The sequence below is a fragment of the Panthera onca genome, chromosome B1 (genome assembly GCF_046562875.1).
Source record: "Panthera onca isolate mPanOnc1 chromosome B1, mPanOnc1 haplotype 2, whole genome shotgun sequence".
NCBI lineage: Eukaryota > Metazoa > Chordata > Mammalia > Carnivora > Felidae > Panthera > Panthera onca.
The window spans coordinates 18,007,898-18,035,797 of NC_138342.1; the positions used below are offsets into that span (position 1 = coordinate 18,007,898).

At 39.7% G+C, this 27,900-nt stretch overlaps 1 protein-coding gene and 1 long non-coding RNA gene across 4 annotated transcripts in view; one reads left to right on the forward strand and one right to left on the reverse strand.

The window, feature by feature from the left end:
• LOC144616199 (uncharacterized) overlaps nucleotides 1-27,900 on the reverse strand; it is an 89,609-nt gene that overhangs the window by 2,070 nt on the left and 59,639 nt on the right. Inside the window, exon 3 of one of the 2 annotated variants that reach the window (XM_078446235.2) lies at nucleotides 23,827-23,953. The exons of the other annotated variant lie outside the window; for it this stretch is intronic. Within the exon in view, the coding sequence (XP_078302361.2) occupies nucleotides 23,858-23,953 (96 nt within the window). The 3' untranslated portion in view covers nucleotides 23,827-23,857. Of the gene's footprint in view, nucleotides 1-23,826; nucleotides 23,954-27,900 lie in introns of those variants that run through there. 2 annotated transcript variants of the gene reach the window in all.
• Nucleotides 752-27,628, forward strand: LOC132692664 (uncharacterized). 2 transcript variants are annotated; one of them, XR_009616507.3, is made up of 4 exons: nucleotides 752-1,220; nucleotides 4,112-4,207; nucleotides 18,229-18,487; nucleotides 27,466-27,628. It is a non-coding gene; the product is annotated as an uncharacterized LOC132692664 (long non-coding RNA). The 2 variants fall into 2 exon arrangements; XR_013555335.2 differs by lacking the exon at nucleotides 27,466-27,628 and adding an exon at nucleotides 20,002-20,064.

Consider the following 27,900-nt stretch of genomic DNA (forward strand, 5'->3'; position numbering starts at 1 on the left):
GACCAATCATCTAAACGGAGTCTAGATAACATGGCTTGTTCAAACCTGAAGATAGCTACCTTTTAAAATTTATTTGTTTACATTTTTCTGTCCTTAGTCTCCCACATGACACCAGCTCTATGACACTGTCTTATCTCCTTTTTATCACAGACACTTGCTTCTGCCAAGCATCCATTCCCAAATCTTTTCTCCCTTAGAGACTGAAAAAGCTAATCATTTTCCCCGCCTCCCTTGCCCAAACTTTTGGTGACCTCATTCTAGCCAAAAAGAATCAGAAGTTATGCTGTCCAATATGGTAGACATTAGATACATGTGAGTATTTAAATTTAAATTAATTACAATTAAACTAAAAATTCAGTTCCTTCAACATGCTAGCCACAACCCAAGTGCCCACTACCTATATGTGGCTGGTGAATACCATTTTGGACAGCACAGACTATAGAATAGTTTCAACATCACAGAAAGTTCTCCTCGTCAACACCAATGTGAGGGGATGTCTGCAGAGAAACCTCAGGACAGGAATTGTCTGTGTGACAGACTTTTTCTTGCTTTCTTGCTTTCTTTCTTGCTTTCTTGCTTTCTTTCTTGCTTTGAGACAAAGAGGGTGCAAATGAGTAAGGGGCAGAGAGAGAGAGAATCCCATGAGGGGCAGAGAGGGAGGGAGAGAGAGGGAGAAAAAGAAGCAGGGCTCACCCAAAGTGGGGCTTGTGTTCACCCCAAGCAGGGCTCAAGGTCACCCCATGCAGGGCCTCAACTCATGAATTGTGACATCATGACCTGAGCTGAGGTCCAATGCTTAACCCAGCGAGCCACCAAAGCAGGGGCCCTGTGTGATACTTATAAGAGAATATCTCTCCCAGCACCCTCATTCTCCCTGCTTTAGAGATCATATTGTGGGGACAGGAGACCTGGAGCTGAAGCACGTATTTTGTGACCACTAGGCAAGAAGTCTGAAGGAAAATTCCAAAATAATAGGAGGAATCGGAAAGAGAAAACCACCATTTGGGTCATTGAGATCATACTTGGGCTGGCAATCAAGCCTTATTTTTATTGGTAATGAATATTCTCTGGCTTAATGCATGGTTACTGTGGTTTTCTAGTTCCTAGAACAGTGTCTGGCACATGGAAGGAAATCCAAAGTGTTTGTTGATTCAGTAGCTTAAATTTTGGTCATTTTCATGTTCCAAACATCCAATACGGTTCTTCATATGCATTAGCTGGTGAGTAAAAGCTTTTGTGAATTAAATATTTTTGATAACTGGGCAAGAATGTCCAGCTAAAATCAACTAACTTGAGGCTGACTAAAGTTCGGTCTTCTAGAATCAAAGGGCAATGTGTAATGTCATGATTAAGTTGACAGCTATTTGGGAAAGAAGAGAAATTTTAGGGACTTGAAATGTCTCAGTGACACCTCTATAAACCCTGTTAATAAACAGACATTCTCTGTATATTTTTGCATTATTTAGTGTTAATCTATTGGAGCTCCTGGGAGGCTCAGTTGGTCAAGCGTCTGACTTTGGCTCAGGTCATGATCTCACGGTTCGTGGGTTCGAGCCCCAAGTCGGACTCTGTGCTGACAGCTCGGAGCCTGCAGCCTGCTTCGGATTCTGTGTTTCCCTCTCTCTCTGCCCCTCCCCCACTCACCCTCTGTCTCTCTCTCTCTCTCAAAAATAAATAAACATTAAAAAAACACACATAATGTTAATCCATTAAACTCACAGCTGTAGTTTATATTTTTAGTCATTACATAACTTGTGCTGGAACGCATGCTCAGTCATTACCCAGGACCCAGATAGGAACAGCAGTAGTGTCTCAAATCACCCCCTAGCCTCTTTAGACAGCATTGGCTCCTGTTCTGGCTTACTAGTTACTAGAAATAGTGATCTTCGACAAGTCACTAAATCTCATCTTTTGAAATGAGTTTGAACTAGAACCAGCTTTTAAGCACTATGATTTTATCCTGCTGAACCATGAATTCTTTTCTTGTTTGTCTGCTGCAGCCAGACTATTATTGGAATGTATCGCCGTGACAGTTAAATGCTCTCTTTAGATGACCAAATATCTTTCTGAAATAGTATATTCTTTGCCCACTCCAGTGTAATTACCATCAGTTGTAAATACAAAGAAGAAATATGAGGCAAAAATTGGCCAGCCGTGCCATGTGAGGAATTACCTAGTAGCCTCCAAACACACGATGAGGTCGGTTACACAGAGTTTTGTGGAAGGCCCACCATTCAGCTAAAGACACTCAAATCACGCAGTTGATTACATTCATTTAAAGCACTTGGTGAGAGGGGCACCTGAGTGGCTCAGTCGGTTGAGTGTCTGACTCTTGGTTTCCCAGGGTCGTGGGATCAAGCCCTGCGTTGAGCTCCCTGCTGAGTGTGGAGCCAGCTTGGGATTCTCTCTCCCTCTACCTTCTCCTCCTGTCTCTATCTCTCTCAAAAAAAAATTAAAAAGAAATATAATAAAGCACTTGGTGAGAAGCAGGGGAAAGAGGTGGGGTTGGTCAACCCACATAGAATAAAATGTGACAGATGGAACACCCCCTGGACCCTGGGCCACATGGTGTTCATTTGAACTGTTGGAGTCTGTCTATCCGTCTGTCTGTTTTCTAACTCAGACAAATCAATCTTCCCACTGCTGGTATAGTTACAAGGAGCAGAGCTGAAGTTTGAGCAAAGAGATCCAACAGACGGAACGTATCTGGGGCCAGCATCTCCCTTGTTCTATTAGAGGGATGTGGGGACAATTGTGCCTGAGCACAGTTACGACTTGTCTGCTAAGCAGCTGTGGGTCTTATCTGTGCTGCTTGGACAGAGGACACGCAGGGTCAGATTGGGTATCGCCAGGGGGTAGCTGGTTCTCAACCCCATAAATATTGAGTGCCTTATATGCCACCCCTGTTTATTGAACCATAAATATCTGGTGCATCCTCAGTTCTTCAATCCTTTTCTGCCTAGAAGTCATTTTCTCATTTGTCCCATCATTTTTATCTGTTTTCTGCTCATGTTCTCTCCTTTCCTTTCCTGAATCTATCATGTCTCATAAGCGATTTGCTTCTCTACCTAGTGTCATCTACTCTCCTTGTTTTTCTGTTTTTATAGCAGAATTAAATGTTTTAAAATAACACATAAAACACATTACATGACAGATGAAACAACAGACTTTGGGGAAATTTAGAAATATAGCTCACACCAGAGATGTGGCTAGCTTCTTCAAATAGCAGTATTGCCTGAGACCTACCTCCCAAAGACGATGTAAATAACCTGCCTTGTTATATCACCTATTTATGTTATTACAAGTTTTAGTCCTATGTGCCAACTATAATGGTCAAAACCTATCCACCAATTACTATTAATCATAGACATAGTAGGAGATAGGTCAGTCATAAATTTCCATCTATATTTTTAAGAACCCAGTAGCTTCCTTCTTCCTTAGTGTTAGTTAACATGTCAAAATCCATTTGTTGAGCTGTACAGAATGGGAAGATATATTTGAAGTTATACATTTCTCAACAAAATAATCATTACTTTGAATCAACCTCTGAATCAGTATATCGATAACACATTGAACATTGTGGTATTTGGATTTCTGTAACGTGCTTTTTTTTGTAACACATTTCTAAACACCCTCCTATGTCACCCAAAAGCCTCAAACATTGCTAAATCATAAAATTAGGTTATATAAACTCAGGCAAATTTTTAACTTTTAATTCAGATATATTAGTTATTGCTCTCCTTACATTACCTGCATTTGGGGTAACAGGACTGTTTTAGTTTATATGTCAATGAGTCAAAATGCATGTATAGTTTGTATAACTCTATAGCATGCTAAAATACAGAAGAAGTGTGAAAATACGGAGGAAAAAGTGAAGTCAGGAAGTCTGGATTAATATACCGACTCTATCCTTAGCTGGGGTACCTTAGGCAACTTACCTAACATCTTGGTGCCTGAATTTCTTCATCTGTTGCAAGATTTAATATAAATTTAATTTAAAATTTAATTTAATTAAGTATGACAACACTGAAGGCACCTGGCACATGAGTTGCACGATCGGTGCCTATTGAACCTACTGAACCTGAATCTAGCCCATTGCCTCATATTCCAGATGGAGAAGCTGAAACCTACAGGCTGTACAGAGGTATCTCAGGTCATACCTTTGGTTCAAATAAAATCCAGAACAGAAGAACTGGAAAGACTGCAGGTATGGTTGGTTTCCCTTATAAGCCTATAATGAGACTTTCTTATAATCTGGTCACAAGTTATGATTTAAATAAGTCACTCACTTAATGTCTCAGTTTCTCTACCTGCAAAATCGAGGGACTAATAATTACCTCCTATATTCTAGGAATATTGGACAGGCAAAGAAGTAATGCCTGGAAGAAATCACTGGGAAAAACTTTCTATGTAACCATAACATATCATTATAAACATTAGAAGCTGCAAAAGCATCTCATTGTTAATAACACCACATTACAATTACATATATACAGCTTCTTTCATCTCTGAATCTCTAGATTCCAGCAAAATTAGTGCAGTGGACATTTTTAGACAGTGATTCTAATAGGAAGGCAAAATGAAGAATTGAGGGAGGGAATCATACAGAAAATTCAGGAAAAAGCAAGCCTGTGTTCTCCACACGGACTGAGTTTTACAGTTCTATTTATCCAGGTAATTACCTCAATTGTCCTCATCTCTCTGCAAGTGAACACTCCTCATCATACAGATACACGTATCTTCTCTCTCTCTCTCTCTCTCTCTCTCTCTCTAAGAGAGAGAAAGGAATGTGAGAGAGTGGGGGAGAGTGGCGATGGGGGGGGGGTGGAGAGAGAGAGAGAGAGAGAGAGAGAGAGAGAGAGAGAATCACAGGCAGGCTCCATGCTCAGCATGGAGTCCAACACAGTTCAGGATCATGACCCAAGCTGAAATACAGAGTCAGACAGTCAACGAGCCACCCAGGTGCCCAGATGTATGTACATTCCAAGTTCAGTTCAGTATGACTGAGATGCTTCTGAATGTCTGTTCCAAGAAAGAAATGCCTTTGTCTTCTGTATTACTGTAAGCCCAGCACCTGAACAATGCCTAGTATTCCATAGGCACTCCATAAATATTTGTTGAATGAATCGATGGATGAAAAAATAAGCCAAAGAATGGATAACATTTCTCCATTCATGAATTTGTCTTTCATGACGATCAAATAACTGCAACTGAGTTGCCGTATGGAAACTTAAGGAAAACTTTTATTTATGAACTCCACTCTCAGCTCAGTTGACTGTGCATTGAAATTTCTCATACTTGCACTTACCTCTTAAAACTATATGAACATATCATGCTATCATTGCTAGATTATAAATGATAAAATTCCAATAGTATGACTCCTGTCTGTCCCTATCAGGAAAAGTTACTCATCTATTTGGAGCCTGTTTGGCTGTAAAACCTCTGTATATTAAATTCTAAATCCACTTAATTAGCTTCTCTAATCTTCATTATATAAAACTCAGTCCCATCTGATGGGGATATAAAATAAAAACAACCTGACAGCTAATATTGCAATATATAGAGTCTCAAGGGAAGAGAGAGATTCTGTCTAGGGCACTGTCCAGTCCCTGACTCACTTTTACCTGATCCCCTCAGGAATTATTCATTACCCAGTGAGCTAAAAATATTTTCTGATTTTATTCTTCTTTTCTTTGTGTATTCATATCCCTAACCTCCTCCCTCCAGAACTCTGAAAGGAGGAAGTCAGGAGTCAGGTGTTTGTAGGTCCCTGCCCATAGCACCATGAAATTCTATCGAAACTACCCCTATTTTAGTTACAATTATTTCAGGTGAAAGTGACAGAAACACAACTCCAACTAGGTGAAACCAAAAAGGAACATATTGATTCACATAAATAGGAAGTTGTTTCAGGCATAGCTGGATCTAGGTTCTGAAGCAATGTTCCCAGGTCTCTCTCTCCATCTCTTTGCACTCTGTGGGCTTTGTTCTGTGGGCAGGAACTATTCACCCTGCAGCTGGAGAGCCACCAACAGCTCCACCTTCATATCAACCTCACATTACTGTAAAATCCCAGTAAAAAATAAAAATAGCAACAAAACAATCCCCTTTCCCAGCATTCCCAGGAGAGGGACTAACTAACCTAGTCTGGGTTGAAAATACACTTACCTCACCTAAAACTAACGTAATGTGTGTCAATTGTACTTTGATAAGGAAGGAAGGAAACCGAGTTTTAGAACAACTCATTAAAAGAAAAAAAGAGGGGTGCCCGGGTGACCCACTCGATTAAGCGACCAACTCTTGATAACAGTTCAGTTCACGATCTCACAGTCATGGGATCGAGCCCTGAGGGGGGCTCCAAACTGAACATGGAGCCTGCTTCGGATTCTCTCTCTCCCTTTCTCTCTGCCCCTTCCCCGCGCGCGCGCTCTCTCTCACACATACACAAAATAAACTTTAAAACAAATAAAAAATAAAATAAACTTTAAAAAAAGAAAAAGAAAACACACATACTGAACAAGTGTGGGATAAGGTGAGTTCCCCAAATACATACTTGATGGCAGAAAAAACAAAACTGTCTGCTATGCTATCTTTACCCCAATAGTATATGACATAGACAAAATGATAGGAAGGACAATTCGCTGAATGTTAGTCACAGTTATTTCTGGATGGCTTGCAAGCAAATTTGAACATCTTCTTTATGTTTCTCTTTATACTGTTGTTATTTTCCATGTTTTATAATGTATATGAGTTACTAACATAATTTTAAAATTAAGTGCTATTTTAGGAATGTATTCATTTTATCAAATAAATGAATGAATATAATTCCTGAGTCTGCTGCGTGTGAAGCACTTTTCTGAATGCTAAGGACAAATTAAATGAATAAAATAGGCTTGGCCACTACCACCAAGGAATTTGTTGTTACATAGAGAGGACAAACACATACTCACTTAATCACTGTTGTAAACTCCTTAAATTCCTTTGGTAAAAGGATAATTGCTATTTAAAACTTACCAGCTATCATTACTCACTGCTTATCACCAAATCCCTCTCTTTCATAAAAGAGACATCAAAGATTTAAATATAAAAATATAATCATGGGGCCCCTGGGTGGCTCAGTTGCTTAGGCGTCTGATTCTTGATTTCGGCTCCAGTCACGATCTCACGGTTTATGAGGTCCAGCCCCGCACGGGGCTCCAAGCTGACAGCACGGAGCTACTTGGGATTCTCCCTCTACCCTCTCCCCCTCTCATGCTCACACTGCCTCTCTTTCAAATTAAAAGATAAACTTAAAATATATATAATCATAAAACACATTTAAAAATGACATTTATATGCAGGTATATAATCACCTAGGTGTATGTGTGTGCATACATGTGTTAGAGGGATAATGAAATATAAAAAACTTACAAATTAGTGAGAAAACATTCAACTACTTAAGAAAAACAGGTGAAATATCTGAATAGCTACTTCACAAAAGGATAAATATATGGTATGATATGATATGAAAGTATGATATGAAAGAATACTCAGCCTCAGGCGCCTGGGTGGCTCAGTCGGTTAAGCATCCAACGTCCACTCAGGTTTGGGAATTTGAGTTTCTGCTGTCAACTCAAAAGCCTACTTTGGATCCTCTGTCCCCCTCTCTCCCTGCCCCTTCCCCACAAGCGCGTGCACACTGTCTCTCTCTCAAAAATAAACATTAAAACAAATGCTCAACCTCACTAATAATTTTTTTAATGTTTATCTTTAGAGAGAGAGAGAGAGACACAGCCTGAGCAGGAGAGGGGCAGAGAGAGAGGGAGACACAGAAACTGAAGCAGACTCCAGGCTCTGAGCTGTCAGCACAGAACCCAAATTGGGACTCGAACTCATGCTCCATGAGGTCAGGATCTGAGCTGAAGTCCAATGCTGAGCCACCCTGGTGCCCCAGCCTCACTAATAGTAAGAAATGCAATCAAAGCAACCTACAAAAAAAAAAAATATCAAGATACTAATTTTTACCCTTCGAACTGGAAAAAATCAGAGAGGTAGATAATATCCGATGACTTGGAGAAGTCAACTGTTCTCCTAAGTGATTAGAGGCACTATCAATTGATAGAACAAAAAACCATTTTGCTTCCTGTCCCAGCTTTATTGAGATGTAATTGACACATAACATTGTGTAAGTTTAAGGTGCCAGTATGATAATTTAATGCATTTAAAAATCGCAAAATGCTTATCACCATGGTATTAGCTACCATCTCCAACCTATCACCTAGAAGACACTTCCTTTCAAGTGAAGTCTTGAAGTAAGGAAATGAGAAAGCCGCTGTGTGCTGATCTCCTAGTTAGGTGAAAAGAGGGATATAGTGGACCCCCATTTCTATAAATAAATGTGTGTGTGTGTGTGTGTGTGTGTGTGTGTGTGTGTGTGTGTGTTTTATGCTGTGTATACATACAGTATTTCTGGAAGAATATAAAGAAACGGTAAGTAATGAAATCTTACCTCTGGGAGAAGGATCAGCAGTGAAGAAACTTACATTTCATCCTGTAAATTTGTTTATTATTCGATTTTTAAAAGTTTTATACATGCATTTACCTTTTATTAAAAAGGCAGACTAAAAAAAAAAAAAGACTGATTTTAGAAACAGACTGAGCAAAAACTGTAAATATGTTTTTCAATTTTCTGGCAGCAGTAGACAGCAAAGCATCACAGAATATGTCTTACTTGTTCCAGGAAGGTTGTCTTGAAGGAAGACTTCTAAAGGTGGATGTGTAAAAACTGTAACGGAAGAAGGTACCCATTGTCAGGGAAGCCCCACCTCCCCGCCCCGTTTTTTTTTTTTTAAATGGTTTGAACAAAACTGCTCTTTTTAATATCCCTTCAAATGTAGATCAGTTCTCTGAGGGCAAGGTGGGTAAATTTGCATAGGATCAAAGGAGATTCCTGGGAGCTTAGGGGTGGAGACTGAGGACCTGAACCCTTCTGAGGCTCAATGGCTTTATATCTCTGATGGAGTTAGTGGTCTCCAGGCGGTTCTATCGTGAGTAATGTTATAGCTGAACTGAGAGCTGTCTGTGGAAGGCTCCTGCAGCCTGAAAGAAAATAGAACATTTGGGAAAATGAGAAAAGACCAATTTGGCAGGGACTGTAATGGAGGGAAGATTGCCATCCCAAGAGACGTGTGAGGCGGGCAGAGGTCAGATCTTGCAGCGCTTGTGGCTTTGGTCATTAGGAATGTCGTTCACCTAAATAACAGTTGGAAGCCATGGAAGGATTTAAAGAAGAGTGAAGACACAATAAAAGTTGCAGTTTTATATGCTTCTTTTGGCTCCTGCACAGGGATTGGAGGGGAATGGAAACAGCATACGAAAAGATTATGGTGTCTAAAGACAAAATTAGGTGTCTGTAGCCAGAGATGAGGGATTATTCTGGTAGCTTTAAACTAGGAGGATGGGAATGGAGGTAAAGAGAGGTGGGTATCTATGACTGACACCATGTTTAAGAAACTACGAGCCTCATTTTTGCTTATTTGGACGGAGGGAGAGGGGGATGTCAAGGATGAGTCCCAGTTTTTTGGTTTGCCAAGCTGCATAGGGATGACATTTACCAAGACCGGAAGCCCTGGAGGAAGACCAATTTGCATGGGAGGATCAGGAGTGTTTGCTGGACGTGTTGAGATTGAAGTCTCTTTTAGACATTCAGGTGGCAGTGTTGAGAAGGCACTGTTACAGTCTGGAGTTTTCAGCAAGGACTGGAGGTTAATTTTTTTTTAAGTTAGAGCATAAACATTTTATTTGAAGCATAGGTGAAGATGAACTTTCCTAAGTAGAAAAATTAAAGTGAGAAAGGAAAAGGGATTGGTGAGCATCTATCCCAAAAAAGTCAACTTAAAAAAATTTTTTAATGTTATTTATTTTTGAGAGAGAGAGAGAGAGAGCGCGCGCGCAAGCTCACAAAATGGGGGAGGGGCAGAGAGAGGGGACAGAGGACCCAAAGCAGGCTCCCCACTGCCTATAGTGTCTCAAACTCATGAACAAAGAGAAAATGACCTAAGCTGAAGTTGGAGGCTTAACCCACTGAGCCACTCAGGCGCCCCAAGAAGTCAACTTTTAAATGTATGGGAGGAGAGAAGGCAGCAGAGAAAGAAAGACAAGTAGAATAAAGCCTTTCAAAAACGAATAATGTAATAATAGGGATTGCTGATTAGTCCCTATGATCATTTACTTTCTCCTTGTTTTACAAAGTTAATAAGATCACTTAGAGACAGGAAGATTCGTTATTTATCAAGAACAATATCTATTTTAAATTAACCCTTCTTAAATTGCCTTCTAGAACACCAAAGATGCCGAACACCAATTTAAACACCAAAGTTACTACAAGCAGTAACACTAAAAGCACAAAATCACCTGTCCTGCATACCACACCAGCCACATTCTAGCCTCCACCCCGCTGCCCTACTAGTGAGTTAACAGAACCCTTTTCTCCTTTATGGCACAGCTTTTTATGACATTGTCTCTGAGTTTTACTAGAAAGTATGGCAATTCCAGCTGACTTCTCTAGAGCGATTGCAGGAATCCAGGAAAATTAGTTTTTTTCTTTTGTGTCACTACTCAGCTTTTAGAAGACGGAGCTAAATATTCCATGCTAATGGCACCCGAGGAGGCACTTCTAAGGATGCTGTTGTTACCAAGTCATCATGGAAGAAGATCTTATCAACCAATCGTTGAATTGGGGCCTTTTGCCCATATATGTCTTTTAAAGATAAATACCTAGTCTAGTCCTTTATAGTCTCCAGCAAAATTTTGCCCGTTGGCAAAAATAGGTAAAAATATGGAACTGATTTCCAGAGGGAGTTTTTCTTTGTCTTCAGCATGCTAGAGCAGAGGCCAGCCAATTTTTTCTGTAAAGAATCAAGTGGTAAATATTTCAGCCTTTGCTAGCTAGAGTGTCTGTTACAACTACCATGGTGAAAGTAGCAATAGATAAAACATAAATTCATGAGTGCCACTGTGTTCCAAGTAAACTTGATTTATGGACACTAAAATTGGGATTTCATATAATCTTCATGTGTCATGAAATGCTATTCTTCTTTGGATTTTTTTCTATCCATTTAAAACTGCAAAAACCACCTTAGCTTGTGGACTTCGTAAAAATAGATGGTAGACTGACTTCTGCTCTAGGTGAGACCATCATAACATGTCTTGAATTATCACCAACTCCTTTCCTCCCCCCAATAATTAATTCAGAAAATTCAATTCCAGTTGTTGAAAATGAAGATGTTAACCCTGGGGCCAAAACAAAATCTGGGGAACATTGGAGCCCAGTTCTTCCAACATTCTTATTTAAGGCAATCTTAGTAGACTGCACCATCCATCTGGGGATGGCCATTTGCTTCGAGTTGATAAGACATAATGGTGACAGCTCAGATAAGGTTCCCAACTACAAATTCTCACCACTCATGCTGAGGTTGAATCAGAACTATTGTCAGTAAGGATGGTGTCTGTCAATCCATGTGTTGCAAAAACTAGCACAGACCTGATTATTGCAGCAGATGTTTGAAATGTAATTATAAGCACTTAGAGCCATTTTGAGAGAGAGAGTCTAACCCAAGAAGTTCTTTTGGTATCAGACTGCAAAATCAATATGAATTCTTGAAATGCATTTTGAATGCTTCTGGAGCCCTTAGCCTGAAGTGACCTTGGGCCAATAACATCAAGTAGGCCAGAATGTGGTAGAACCCTTTTACAGTCTTTCATTGTTTGTATTTGTCCCATGCTACCTGACATAAGTTTAAGTAATAAGGTCATGAAAATTTCTTCTAAGTGTTTTACACCCAAGATGATCTGATGGCCCCCTTTCAGAAAGACAATATTACATTTCTACAAAATATATCCTTTATGTCAAACTAACTCATGCTGATGACTTGGGATCAAGCCTTTATTTCATATTCCCACTCTTTACCTAATTTGAGACATAAACCAAATGGGATCTCCTAGAAAGATCATTCTGTAACAGGATCAGCCAAAAGACATAAACATTTAGAGGCCCTCAGACATTGATGACAAGGACATGATAAAAATCTGTAATTCCCAGGAATTCCAAGAAAAATTCTTAAAATCAAACCTCAGACTAGTAGACAGACTCCTGAAAGTAAACTCCTTGGTTGACAAATACACTAACACAACTGCTTTCCAAGACCCCTCTTTCTCAACTACCCTCCCTGCCCCTCTTGTTCAATCTCCTTTAGACACAGAAACTCTTAAGGAATTTAAGGCATAGGAACTGGTAGCACCTGAAGTTGAAAAGGCTAATTATAAACAGGGGGGATTTCTATCTTTATTTATTTTTAGCTTTGGAGACACCTGCTTTGGTCTGTCCTCTTCTCTTGCCTGCAATTTAGTCCATAACCTCTGTGAGATTAGACACTATGGCAAAGGAAATAAAGTTCTCCTGCACAAATATTAGTGGGAGTGCACCTGCCTTCATATTGAGTAGGTAACCTCCACTGGCTCAATCTACCAGGAACAGAATCCTGGTAAAAATGTAAATGTGGGACAAGGATGAGAGCCAGCTCCTTCTGTCTCATTTCTCCACTGGTAAATGGATCTTATTCAATTCTTAATGTTTCATGGATAGGAATATGTTCTAAACCATAGTCTGCATGTTTTCAGGATGGTTGGAAGCTTTTCCTTGAAAATAGGCACTGCTACCATTGTAGCTAAGAATAACCACTTGGGCAGTCCCTTGGTTCCCCTCTAGTAATAGAGGCACTCAACTCACTAATGTTCAACAGATACTTCTACTCTCACAAAACTGCATCCTTCTTACCATTCTCTGGAAAAAGGAATGGGCCAAAACAACCAAATTCCCCGAGGAACTCGCGTTTGCCTGGGTTCAAAGTCATGCCTTTATCTCTGATCATTATTTGCTCCTCCCACTTCAGCCCTTATGAAATAGTCAGGACAGGGAAGATCTACTATCCCTCTTGGACCTTAGGAGATCTAATATGATTCAATCCAATAACCTTAAATACTGCCCAGGTCTTATTAAATACACTCATACTTATGACTAGCAGGTCAATTCTGTTTTCGCCCAGAGTTCCCACCTCAGCCTTTACGTGATTTTCAGGTCAGATACCTAGTTTTCTGGGAAACACAGGTCTGAAAAACTGATCCTGAATCCAAGTAGAAAGGACCTAACTCTGTCCTTCTAACCACCAGTATTGCTGCAAATCTACAAGGAGTACAACCTTGAGCTCATGTTGCACAATTAAGGAAGACGGCAGCCTCACCTAAATAGAAATCTGATCCAACAGAAGACCTTAAACCAAGGCTCTTTCAAGAGCTCCGAGAAGCAGAGAATAGCATGAAGTACCCTGCTTTCCCAAGCCCCACCAAACAGGCACAGAGCATCAAAAGGTGGTCAGCTTCAACCCCAGATTCCAAAACAAGATCCTCCAGGGGTTCCCTGCTTAATCCCTGCCTTCTTTGTCTACTCTTCGTCAAACTGTTTCTTCTATTTCCATCAATCTTGGAACCAATGCTCCCCTTATTACACAATACCTTGAAATGATTTTGCCCCTCTTTGTTCTGTCCTGTCCTGTCTCACCATATAAACAAAAAGAGAACAAATCTCCCTCATTCAATTTGTTCTGGTTTTTTTTTTTTCAACTGTCCCTACACTCTCAACCCATCCCTCACCTGACCACTGGGGTGGACACTCCATTGCCTTCAACACATCCCAGGGAGACTTTCTCCTTAATGGTCTATATGGGTAATTCAACCACTTCCACTTCATCAACCCCAACTTCTCAGCAATTCCCAACATAATCAAGACATCTCTTAAAATCTCCAAAACTCTAGGCACCTAGGTGGCTCCGTCGGTTAAGCATCTGACTATAGTTGAGGTCATGATCTCTCAGTCCATGAGTTCAAGCCCCACGTTGTGCTCTGTGATGACAGTTGAGGGCCTGGAGCCTGCTTTGGATTCTGTGTCTCCCTCTCTCTCTGACCCTCCCTCACTCATACTCTGTGTCTCAAAAATGAATAAATGTTAACAAAATTTTTTTTAAAAATCTCCAAAACTCATGACTCTACTTTCCCCATAACAGGTATAAGAAAAAAAACACATCAGCACTTTCATTTCTGATAACCATCTTCTCCTTCACTACTTTTCAACTAACCTTGCAAACTTTGTTGAACTCTAAGTAATGACTATGGCCTCCTGCCAGATCTACCCAATGGTGAACTACAACTATTATTATTAATTACTACACCCCCCAAAGTGCCTGTGTCCCCCTGCCAAGTATATTACATTTTATGTGGTAGCAAGCCTACACCTGCCTTCCCCACATCATTTTTTCCCCTACATCTTCAGAAACCTTATCTGGGACTTCCAGTTATTTAAAATCACTAGTCTACCTGTTGGCCATGTGTCCATCTGGTGATTTAAATGGTCACTTCAAAATGAGGCAAATATAAGTTATTCAGGAGAGTTCATAGAGAGGTCATTAATTCTCCCTTTATGTGTGCTGTGGAGGCTATTATATCCACTATGGAAATTATAAATTGGAAAAAATAGAAAGGTCTCCAAACCCATGCGGAAGTAATAAATGATACCATTTCTGCCATAGAAACACAACAAATAAGCTTAAACTCACTGGCTCCTGTTGTTATAGACAATCATATAGCTCTCAACCTCTTCCCAGATGGTCAGGGAAGCGTCTGCTCCATAGCCAAAACATCTTGTTGCACTTGGATTAACATCACACACCAAGTAGAATAGTCAACCACTAAACTCAAGGAAAAGGCTATTTGGCTCTCTAAAAGTTGATCCAAATGGCCTATCAGACATGTTGTTCTGGATGGGAAATGGAAATCTAGGATCCTGGATTTGGGGTATATTGCAAGAATTACTCACCCTTCTTGTAATCTTACGCCTTACAGTTAAATGATGCATCCTGTCCACAGTCTTAAATGCTACTATATAGTTATTGTCTCAAAATATGATTCAAAAATGTGTATGATCCATCAGACTCCAAAACAACTCCACTTCCAACTAACTTCTCACTCAGAGGCTGAATTTGAGCTTTAAGTACCAAGATCAAATCTGGAATGACAAAGGTGTAGATCTGTACATTCCCCATTGCTTTGTTTCCCTTGCAGTTATTTAAGGACAACTTTATGGTTGTCTTCAATAAGAGGAAAGGTGATGTGACAAGGTCAAACACATCGCTTTTCTCTATTGCCTGAACCTACTAACAAGGCCAGACAGAGACCTTTCCCCTTTTGCCCCTAGTCAATTTCTAATTCTTCGTCTCATGAGTGATTAGCTAACATTAAAAGTATGTGTCTTCTGGGGTGCTTGGCTGGCTCAGTTGGAAGAACACGTGACTCGATCTCAAGGGTCATGAGTTTGAACCCTATGTTAGGTATAGAGATTACTTAAATAAATAAAAATTAAAAAAAAAAGTATGTCCTCTGAAGCTAGCTAGACATAGACATAAAAATTTCCTGTTGAGATGACTGAGACTTTGTCTGATTGCAAAACAATTCCAACAGCAAATCACCCCATCTGTCACTTAGCTACTGCTCTCTTTAAAATGTCTAGGGTGAATCCACCCTACTGAGAAACTCATCTTCAGATCTAGATGCTGTCCCTATTGCAACAGTATGAATAAAATCATTCTCCTTAGTTGTTCAGTTTTTGTCTTATTTTTTAAAGTTAATTTATTTAAGCAATGTCTACTCCCAACATGGGGCTCAAACCCATGACCCCAAGATCAAGAGCTGCATATTCTACTGACTAAGCCAGTCAAACACCCCCAGTTTTTGTCTTTAACATGGCTTATGCAGATGGGAAAGAAAATTTTCATCCTCCTTTGGGAATTACATCTGGTCCCCAAAGAGTCCAGTCATGCATAGTTTATTTCCAGGTAGTGAGAAGAAAATGACCTTTGCTCCATCGAGGCAGACCTGGGGCTGGGCAGAGACTAGGAACCAGGCAAAGAGAAATTTCTGCAATAAACACCCAGTAGGAGATAGATAAATAGCATATTGTAATATTGATTATTTTTTAGCAAGTTACTTCTGTTATTTCTATCACTGTTAGTACCTTCTCACTCTTAGTACTCAGTAAATTATTTTTAATTTTTCAGTCTGGGTCTAGCTGCACTATGGAGAATTAAGGAAAGAGTCCTGTGTCCCATCTTGGAAGAAAATGTCAAAGAGGAAGCAGCACCTTTTTTTTTTTTTGAAGTAATGTCTGCACTCAATGTGGGGTTCAAACTCACCTCAAGGTCAAGAGTTGCATACTCTACCGACTGAGGTAGCCAGGCACCCTGGGAGCAAGACCTTCTTTAAGTAGCAGAGGAAATTAATGAGAAATCTCCAAGAACAAGTCTAAAAGTCTTTGAGACCTGCTTCTCTCCCCATCAGATATTCTTTCTGAGTTGCCAATTTGTGATAAGCTGAGTTTGGATTTTATTGCAAGTAGTTTGCTTACACAAGAAAAGAACAGAGTTGGTGGCCCCTTATATAGAGCATGCATTAATATGAAAGTCAAGAGCCAATCAACAGGGAAATGTTGGCGGTTTGGAAGCAGGCTCTGACTACTAGGGAGAGTGAGAGGTTGTGCAAGATAAATACAGAACAGATGGTCAGATAATTGAGAGTCTATGGTCTATTAGTGGAGGAAGATTGTTAGGGCGAAAAGCTAGATTAGTCAGTCGGGTAAGGCAGCCGAAGGGGCTGCTGTGGAAGATGTTCACATTAACCAGGATCTTACTCCACTGGAGCCTTGAGGGTAAATTGGTTCAGAAATCGGTAAGAGTCTCACCTCAGGAGTTAGTTCTCCTACGATTTAAGAGACCAAATCCTCCAGGTGAATTAGACTCTAAGTAAAACACTAACAACCTAAAGAAAGCTTGGATTTTCTGTTCTTTCAAGGGTAGATGGGAATATATACTGCACAATCTCATCTTGAGTATGGGTGAACACTAGCCATATTGATATGATCGCTTAAGGAAATGACGCTGGAAATTTAACTTTTCGGATTTTTCCCACTCATATAACTGCAAGATGATTTCGGACCTCCCAAGTGTTTCTGTGATTCATCATCTGTTGATACTGTTGCAGGGTCATCAAGCATGACAGCCAAGAAAGAATTCTTGAGACATTGACAGTACAACTTAGTAAGTTCATTTAAGTAGCACAGAGACAGGACCTGCACTTTTGCTGTATGAAGCTGGTGGTTATGATCAAGGGGGAGGGAATGTGCCGGGAGTATTAGATCATAAATGGCTTCTTCAAATTTCTACTTGTAAAACTACTTTCTCAAGATTTCTTTGGTGCTTATCATTCAGTTCGATATTAACTATTGGTGAGATATACAGGCAGTCATGAAATTCTTTAAGGATGTAGCAACCAGCAGTATTTGATCTTTATCAGAACTATGCAGGGTATAGGTCAGCCTTCTGGGCTAAAGGTGAATATTTTCTGCTTCTATCTCTCAACAATATCAGAAATATGGTGCAGAAATATTGGATTAAAACTGAGAAGTAGAAGCACTAAATTCTAAGCCTTACATTGCAACTCTTGGGTAGGCTTCATAGTGTTAATGGCCATGACATCTCAGAAATACTGCATAACACAGGAATGAAAAAAAAAAAAAAAAAACCAAAACATTTCTGAGTCCTAAGTAATTAGGGGTAAGCATTAGGGAGAGAGAATTAGATAAAAGACCCAACTTTTACTACAGTTGATGATGTGTCTGGGTTAACCACCTGAACTTTGAATGATTGCGGGTGCAGTGACCGGAAGTTCTCTACAATTGCTAAGAAGACTCTAAGGATATTGAAAGTTAAGTAGGGCCACACCTCAGGAGCCACAGGAAAGATTGGCTGAACTCCAAAATGAAGAAGAAAAATACATAATGAATCATTTTCAGTCTCTACTGGCACCTTCACCACAAATCTAGTAGACTAATTAGACACTCTATGGATTACATTATATTAAAAACATGTATGTATATGGAGAGATTATCTCATATATGGCTTATTTACCTAACCATGGCCTATTTGAAGACGACTTATTTGACTTGAAGATAAAGGTTGAGAACTGAAACTACCAACCCTTACCCACAGTTTGGACACCAAGGAATTAAAATGCCTATTTTGCCCTCACTACCCACAGATAACCTAACCATCTACTTTACATGACTTTACTATTCCATTGTCTTCACAGGTGTGACTTTCAAAAGACCCATCAATTCTTCAATGGAAAACATCAACACACAGTCTGCATCCTAAGATTCTTGGAATGTCTTGCCTGAAAAATCCTTGCCTGCTGTTTTTGACAACCCTGGACTATTGTCTCTTAATCTTTACCCAGTTCTCATCAAGCTCCCCAGCGAACTAAATCTCTGATTCTCAATTAATGCTGAATTCGTTCCCCCACAGAGACATTACCAAAGCTTTGCAGAGGTTGTGTTCTTCGTTAATATGTAAGCAATATACTTAACTTTATCTTATCCACAGGTTGTGTTTGGGGATATTTGAGGAGCCAGCAAGCAACACATCTTTTTTAGTTGTTTTGCATAGAGCAAAATTACACTTCTGGCTTTCAAGAACATCTACAAATGGTTAGCTTGTGCTGGCTTCTTTAAAAGATAGACTATAACTTCTCCCTGCACACTTAAAAGACAGCTTCCAACAGTAACAGCTGTATCATTACTGTAGTCTTGGGAAATGTATAATGGTCTCAGTAACAAACAGGTATAGGATCTTTCAAGAATATATGGCAGATGTTATATTTATTATTTTTGTTGGCACTGGGTAGCTTTCTTTCTTCCCCCATGTTCCTTTATTACTTAGACTCTCATTCTTGACCCCTGGAGCTTCACTGGTAGAGTAATTGAAATCACTTCCTACCACATGATACGAACTGTTATAACAGTTTCTGAACTCTTTTCCTAATGGACTTTTGAACAGTATGTTCTCTTAAACTGACTTTTTTGATGGAAAATGTAGTATACATTGTCATGCCAGAAGCAGAGACCTAGTATAAAACCAGAATTTGAGCAGACTTATAGGTCTGCAGATATTAAGGAGTATATAGTTTTTATTACTGATAACCTATTGGTCTGTGTTGAAAACCACTTTTAGTATTTATGGCTGAAATGATATGATGTCTGCAATGTGTTTTAATTCTTTTTATTTTTTAACGTTTATTTATTTTTGAGACAGAGAGAGACAGAGCATGAACGGGGGAGGGTCAGAGAGAGGGAGACACAGAATCTGAAACAGGCTCCAGGCTCTGAGCTGTCAGCACAGAGCCCGACGCGGGGCTCGAACTCACGGACCGCGAGATCACGACCTGAGCCGAAGTCGGATGCTTAGCCGACTGAGCCACCCAGGCGCCCCTGCAATGTGTTTTAAATGGCTTGGGGGTGGGGACTGGGGGAAATAAAGTGTATAGATGAGATAAAATTAGTCTCAAAGATAATAATTTTGAACCTAGGTGATGGGAGTATGGAATTTGACTTAACTGTTCACTCTATATATTTTGTGTCTATTTGAATTTTTCCTAATATAAAGTGAAAAAACCCTGAATGTGGTTAGGAATAGTTGTATTGGGTAAGAATTGTCTTAATTCTTCCAAAAGGTCAAATCCGGGACTGTCAAGAGATACCACTTAAGGGATTTACAGTGATTTGAGAACAATGCTGAAACTCCAGGGAGGAAAAAATAGTAAAAAAGAACACTATGGGGGCCATTGGGTCATTTATTACATTTTAGTTTCTGAATAAAAGAGTACACCCGAAAGCCCCCCAGCTTTTATCTCATCACCCAGTGTTAAGTGAGGGGCCAGATTTGAGTCATGAGATGGAAATTACGCACGAGATGGAAACTGGCAAGATACTCAATTGAAAGAACATTACAGAATGGTTTCTACTAGAGCAGAGGTTTGCAAACTTTTCCATAAAGACACTGATAATAACTGTTCTCTGCTTTGCAGGCCATGTGCTTTCTGTCACAACTGCTAGACTCTGCCATTGCAGTGCAGAAGCAGCCATGGACAATATGTAAGCAAACATGCGTGGCAGTTCCAATAAAGCTTTACTTGTAAAAATAGGCAACAGGCCGAATTTGGCCTGTGCTATGTAGTCTGCCAAGCCCTGGGTCAGAATAGGAGCTTTGGAATTACACAGATCTGAGGCTGTATCCTGATTTTCCACTTAACTGTGTGACCTTGGGCAAATCACTTAACCTTTGAGGTCTAGTTTCCTCAATTGTAAAATGGAGAATTTCAGTATCTGCATCCAGTGGCTGTTAGAGAAGAATAAGATGATACATGTGAAGCATTTAGCTAAGTATCTAGGGTTCCTTAAATGCTAAGGAAACATTAAGTATTATTAAATCGAGGCTCTTTTGGTATATAATTTATTACTTATTTAACCACCATACATTTAACCATCTTCTTCAAAAGAATGCAAAGATTTTGTCATTTAAGGAACTGTGATCCAAGTGTAAAATATGTAAGAATTATCCCAATTTACTAATTTTCTCATCATTGTTGTTAATCATCTTTGTTGAGGTTCCAGCTGGCTGACAACACTGTTTTCTTCACCCGAACCCCCAATTTTTCCCCCTAATGATAGTGAGACAAAAGTTGGGATGAAGATCAAAATAGCAACTTTTTTTTTTTAACGTTTATTTATTTTTTGAGAGAGAGACAGAGAGAGAACAAGTTGGGGAGGGGCAGAAAGAGAGGGGAGATAGAGGATCCTAAGCAGGCTCTGTGCTGACAACAGAGAGCCTGACACCGGGCTGCACCTCATAAACATGAGATCGTGACCTGAGCCAAAATTGGGATGCTTAACCGACAGAGCCACCCAGGCGCCCCGAGATCAGAGGATCAGCTTTATTGTTGATAAAACTGAAGACGGTGGTTCAATCTGTGGCCACTGGGGCTTTCTGATAACCTCTTACAGTAGGTCATTATATAGGCAGTGTTGGGCAATCTTATGCCTCCCCTTTGCATAAGCTGAAACTGCCTGAGTAAGCTTTCTGCTCGGCACAGAAGGCAACCCGAAAGCACACATCCTTTAAATAGGCTAGCTCCAAAAGAGCAAAGGGACTGCACTGAGAAAAAGGAATATGGAAGTAGAGAAATGCAGAATTTCCACTTACACTTAATACCAAGTCAAGTGTGTGTCAAAAGTTACGCGAGGCGCTTCACTCGGATCAGCCTACAAGACCCTTACAACAGCTCCTTGAGGCAGTGTTATGAGTAAACAAGACAGACAGAAAAAGGGAGAGAATTCCCCACAATCTCCCAGGAAGAAAGTGGTAAGGCCAGGATTGAAATCCATATTCAGTTCCCTACCTCCAAAGCTCAGGAGCTCTTTTTAGCAAATCTGGACCTAAAAAGAAAGCAAGCAACAAACCCAATCAAAACAAGAATGCAAATGAGTTTAGTTTAGACCTTGTGGTTGTAAGCCTTTATTGGTGCACAACCATCCCTACATTACTTCCTAGATGTTTGAAATGCATATGCTTAATAAATCCACTCTTAGATTTTGCCTACAAGCTATGTCTGCTACTTAAAACAAAACAAAACACTGCAATATTCCTATTAAAAAGAGGAACATGGAGCCACCTTCAATTTCCTGGCTTCTACTCCTTTCTTCATACCAAATAGTGGTGCTGAGATCCCATCTACAAATTCTTTCAGCTTCTGAAGATGGAATTGGCTTGGTCTTACAGACTTAAATTCACTTAAAGTGGTTATGTGCCCTTTTTTACTATCTTCTCAACTATCTTGGGCTATAATTCCTTTCTTTAAATTGGACCTTTTCAACTTGAAGGAGACTGAATAGAAATATTTTAGTGTTCTATCACCTGTTAGCATTATATTCTTTAAATGGTAAGCCTATCCCATCAGTTTTTTTTTCCTCTAGCTCCAAATAGTTGAAAATCCCTTTCTGTCATCTCTAATGTCTTTTGATAACCTAATGTACTTAGCTTTTTACTTTCCTGACTGTTTTTAGAGGTTCTTCTTACTCTTTTATATTCATCTTCCGGTCTTAAAACATTATATCGTAGGATTGATGTGCTGGTAATTTCAAACAGGGCCATATATTGTACCTTTGACCCATTTTCAGTATACAGTTTTTGTACTGAAGGGAGATTTGAGCCAAATTGTTAGATTCCATAAAAAATGAGTAAGGTTTTCTGACATTTTGATAAAATACTGTTCCCTTAAATAGCCATATATTTAGACGTTCTATCAAAACAACCAACAAGATTGCCTTGCGTGATTTGTTCTTATGCTTTTAATTCGCTTGCTTTCCCAATTGCTGCACTTTCTTTCAATGTTAAATCTGTTGTTTTGCTAGATGATGTTCATTTTAGCAGAGAGGAGTTATCAAAATTTTGGTGCATTTTAGGGAATTTGGTTTGGATTGCCCTTCAAATACAAAATTGATGCTACTGACCCGCCATTAGTAGGACACGAAATTTGAGTTATTTCCCCTGTGTTGGTGATGGATTGTGCTGCCTGAGCTACTGGCACTCCCTTTCACATTATCCATTGTGACTAATCGCATGCATTTGCAAGATGATTAGCCAAGGTTAGGGGTACAGTCTGTGATTATGGAACAGATTTTTTTTCTTTATGTGAAAAATTACTAGCTTATAATAGCATTAAATTATAATTTTGCTTCCTATCCTAACCAATGGTAGATTGTAATAGCAATTCATATTCCTATGGCGTTTTGTGTATTGTTTGCTATACAGTTCCTGAGTAGGGCTCTGTCCCATCCTTGTTTTTCTCCCATTAAACATTTACATCTTTCTTTTTTTAAAGTTTATTTTTATTTATTTTGAGAGAGAGACAGAGAGCAAGCGGGGGAGGGACAGAGAGAGAAGGAGATTGAATCTCAAGCAAGCTCTGCTTTGTCAGCACAGAGCCCACTGTGGGGCAGGAACTCATGAGCCGTGCAATCATGACCTGAGATGAAGTCCAGAGTCAGATGTTTAATCAAATGAGCCACCCAGGTGCCCGAACATTTACAACTTTGAAATGTACCAACTCCACCTCTAAAGAACCAGAAGCTCACTCATTTGTTCAACAAACTGAGAGCTTACTATGTCGTAAGTTCTGTTCCAGTGCTGGAGGTACAGCAATGAATAAATCAGTCCTTTTCTTCCTAGAGCTTTTCTTTTAGCAAGGGGAGAAGGACAATGCACAAGTATACAATAAAAGGTGTAGGTCATATGCTAGGAAAGATAAAGTAAGGAAGGAAGATAGGAAGTATCAGGGAGGGAAGTCATTGATAATTTATAGGGTAATCAGGGAAGTTCTCACTGATAAGGAGACATTTGAGCAGAGGTGAAAAAAAGGAAAGGAACAAACCATGTGGCTACTAGAGAAAAGTCTTCCAAGCAGATGAGCAAGTGTAACTACTCTGAAAAAGGAGCATGCTTGCATGTCCAACAAAAGTCAGGAGGCCATGTGAAGCTATTGTAGGGTTTTTGCTTATACTCCAAGTGAGATTGCAAACTGTTGAAAGATTTTAAGTGGAGGAGTGCCTTGACTTTTAAAAAAAGTCATCTGCTATTTCAGAATTGACTTTGGAGAGAGGTGTTAGCTGTTGCCCTGTAACAAATTGCCTCAAAACTTAGTGAGCTAAACACATTCGATTTCACATAGTTTCTATGGCTCAAGAATTGAGCCATGGATTAGGTTTCTGCTTTAGGGCCTCACAATGTTACTGTCAAGGTGTTGGCTGGGGTTACAGTAATCTCAAGGTCAAGTGGGGCAGGATCTACCTTCAAACTCACTCAGAGTTGTGAGCGGAGTTCAGTTATTATGGGCTGTTGGACTGAGGGCCTCGGTTCCTTGCTGGCTGATGACCGGAGATGTCCACAGTGCCATCCCAGGTAGTCTTAGCCATCAGAGCTAGCTAGCATGAAGAACAAAGAGAGAAATCTCAGCACGATGGAAGGCAGAGTCTTGTATCTTAGTCACAGAAGTAATATCCCATCACTTTTACTATGTTTGATTCGTTAAGAGTAAGTCATTAGGTCCAGCCCACATTTAATGGGAGGGGATTACAGGAGGACACGGCTACCAGGAGGGGGAATCAGTGGGAGCCGCGTCAGAAGCATCCTATCAACACAAGATCAGTTAGGATGTTACTGGGGTCTTGTTAATGGCTATTGATACTTCTGTGGCTATTTATGGTGTGGGGTGCTAAATAGTTTCAAAAGCCTTGCTTCTTCTACAGATTCTGGATATATATTAAAAAAAATTTTTTTTTAATGTTTATTTTTGACAGAGAGAGAGAAAGAGAGAGAGACAGAGACAGAGCATGGGGGGGGTGGGCAGAGAGAGAGGTAGACACAGAATCCCAAGCAGACTTCAGGCTCTGAGCTGTCAGCACAGAGTCCAACGCGGGGCTCAAACTCACAGTCCGTGAGATCATGACCTAAGCTGAAGTCGGATGCTCAACTGACTGAGCCACCCAGGAGCCCCTGGATATACATTTTTAATTAAGTTTTTCTTTTAATTTCAATAGTGTTAGCATATAGTGTTATATTCATTTCGGTTGCATGATATAGTGAATCAACAATTTCATGTATTACTCAGTGCTCACTACAAGTACCCTCCTTAGTGGATTCTTTTGAAGTTCAAACTAATAATATTCACTGAGGCATTGGATATGGAGCAGGGGAGAAAGACTAGAATCAAGGATGACTCTAACATTTTTGGTCTGCACCCCTGGAAAGATGGAATTGCCATTTTCTGAGATAGAAACAACTCTGGGAAGAGACAGTTTTGTCGAGGGGGAGGAAATAATCAGGAGTAATGTTTTAGACATGTTGACTTTGAGATGCCTCTTTGACACAAAAGTGGAGGTGTTGATTTGGCAGTAGGATATACGAATCTGGGGCTCAGGGTAAAGGTTTGAGCTGTGAATAAAAATTTGAAAGTCATCACCATCTACATTGTGTTTAAAACCATGATACTAGATATGGTTGCTAAGTAAGAGTATATACCAGAAGTTCCAGAGACTGTGCCATATTGGGAAAAAACATCTTCATGAGAGATATTCATGGATAGAGAAAGCCAGTTAACACTCTATCTCTGCAGTCGCCTTTTAGCCCCTAACAAAGACAGCAATGTTTTTCATTATGCAATTAGCTTCTTATGGGTGTAAACTTCCAGAACAGGACTTTGGCTCCACCTTTACATTTTTTTCTAGCCAACGCCAAACCGAAAGGATTTCCCAAAGGCAAAAGCAAGCCTACATTGAGTATACTTATTGTGGTGAGTACTGAGTGATGTACAAAATTGTTAAATCAGGGGTGCCTGGGTGGCTCAGTCAGTTAAGCATCCAACTCCCGATTTTGGCTCAGGTCATGATCTGAGCCCGCATCAGGCTGTAGGCTGATGGTGCAGAGCCTGCTTGAGATTCTGTCTCTTCTCCCTTTCTCTGCCCTGCCCCTGCTCATGCTGTCTCATAAGTTTGTTTATTTATTTATTAAATAAACTTTAAAAATTTTTAAAAAGAAAACAAAATTGTTGAATCACTATATTGTATACCCGAAACTAACACAACACTGTATGTTAACTATACTGGAAATAAATAAATAAATACATTTAAAAAAAGCAAGTCTACACTAATACAAAGTGGAAGTTTTGAAATGATAGACGTTTCTCTCTTTTTTTTTTTTAATGTTCATTTATTTTTGAGAGAAAGAGAGAGAGAGAGAAAGAGAGTGAGAAGGGGGAGAGGACAGAGAGAGGGAGAGAGAGAGAGGGTACCAAGCAGGCTCTGCTCTGTCAGCACAGAGCCCAATAAGGTGTTGAACCCAAGAATCATGAGATCATAACCTGAGCCAAAATCAAGAGTCAATCGCTTAACCAACTGATCCACCCAGGTGCCCCAATGATAGCCCTTTCTTAAAAGAACTTCAGAAATAATTCTTTTTTTTTTTTTTTTTTTTTTTTTTTTTTTAAGGCAAGGCTCAAGGTCACTTAACATGAGTTCAGTTCTTAGAATGCTTTTTCTGGCTCTTCTGTCTTTGACTAATTCCATTCACTATTTTTACTTCAAAAAATCATTTATATACTGACAAGCTCTAAAATTTGTATGTTAAACCATAGACTCTCTTTCCCAAGTTCTTGGTCCATGTTTTCAACTGTCCCCTGGACATCTAGACCTGGAGTCTTATAGAGACTGAAGACGAATTCATGCTTACTTCCAAGAACATATTCTGTCACTTGTCTAGTTCATGACACCATCCATGACACCATCCATCTATGTCAAAAACCTAGAAGGAGTTCCAGGATTTCCCTCTCTCTCATACTCTGATTAATCATCATCATCATCATGAATAATCATAAAAAACTAATGATATGGAGGAGGCTTATAAATATTATATCTAATCATCACAATAACCAATTAGGTAGGTTATACGTACCTAATAAATAATAAGAGTAACATTGGGGCATCTGGGTGGCTCCATTGGTTGAGTGTCCAACTTGGGCTCAGGTCATGATCTCGTGGGTTGTGGGTTTGAGCCCCATGTAGGGCTGTCTCCTGTTGGCACAGAGCCCACTTCAGATCCTTTGTCCCCCTCTCTCTCTGCCCCTCCTCTGCTCTCTCTCTCTCTCTCAAAAATAAACATTAAAAAATAATAATAATGGTAAAATAACTTATGAGATCAGAAAGCAAGTTAATGGCAGGACCTGGCATCCACCCAACTCTTCCAGGCTGCAAATCTGGTGTTCTTTGTCGTCTTAACTGTTGCTTCTTTACTCACCTACCTAGTCTTTTTAATTGTAAATTCAGAAGCGTCTCTGCATTCAAATATCTCCTTTCTGAACTCTCACCATGGACTTAATCCAGAACTTGATTATCTCTCACCTGGACTTTAAAACCTTATCCTAGCTGGCCTCCATCTTTATAGCCACACTCTACCACGGCCATCCTTCTGAAAAGCAAAACCAATTGCACTACTGCCCTTCTTAAATACTTTATCGACTCTCACTTCATGTAAAATTGAGTCTCAAGCCTTAGCATTTTCAGAATCAGTGTCATTTGCAGACTCCAACATAATTCTGGGTTCAGAGATATCATCCAAGTACCCTTTGCTCCAGAAATTCCACACTTCTTTTTATTAACCTGGGTTTGGCTTTCTTCTTAGAATGCCATGACTTCTTTCTTCTAACTATAAAAGTGTTACCCATAATTTAAGATCTAGTTCAAGTGTTACCTCCTCTGTGTGCCTTTTATACATTTAGGCAAAGCTAATCCCTCCATCTCCTGGGATCTCGGGGCTAATTTCTGCTTACATCTCTGCCTCGAACAGTAGACTGTGAGATCTTTAAATACAGAGACTGTCTTGTTTGTCTTTTATATTCCCAGTGCTACCACATTGAGACATTGTTTAAATATCTGTTTTACAGATGTTAACATCATCCATATATCTGATTCAGATTTTTGAAAATGTACAGATGAGCTGTTGCTATAGGAGAAAAGGCCACATCTTGACTGAATTTCATAGATTCCAGGAAGGATCGTATTAATCATCCTTGTTTATGTGCACCTAAGGTATGCTTTGAAACTTTTTGTAAGGTAGAAATCCTTTCTGTTCTTTTCAGTATGAATGAATTAGACAGATAAGAATAATACAATTAAGTTACATATTTTATACCATGACAATTTAAAATTGGTTAAATGCCATGCCATCAGCACTGACTGGAAGTAGCTAATAAATTCATTTGTTAGATCTTAGATCCATAGAAAGTACTCGGTGTTTAGGGAAGGCTAATAAAGACATTAGGAAGGTCTTGAGGCTGTTCTCTTTGTTGTCATTGCTCCTTTTTTCCCCTTGCCTTTGA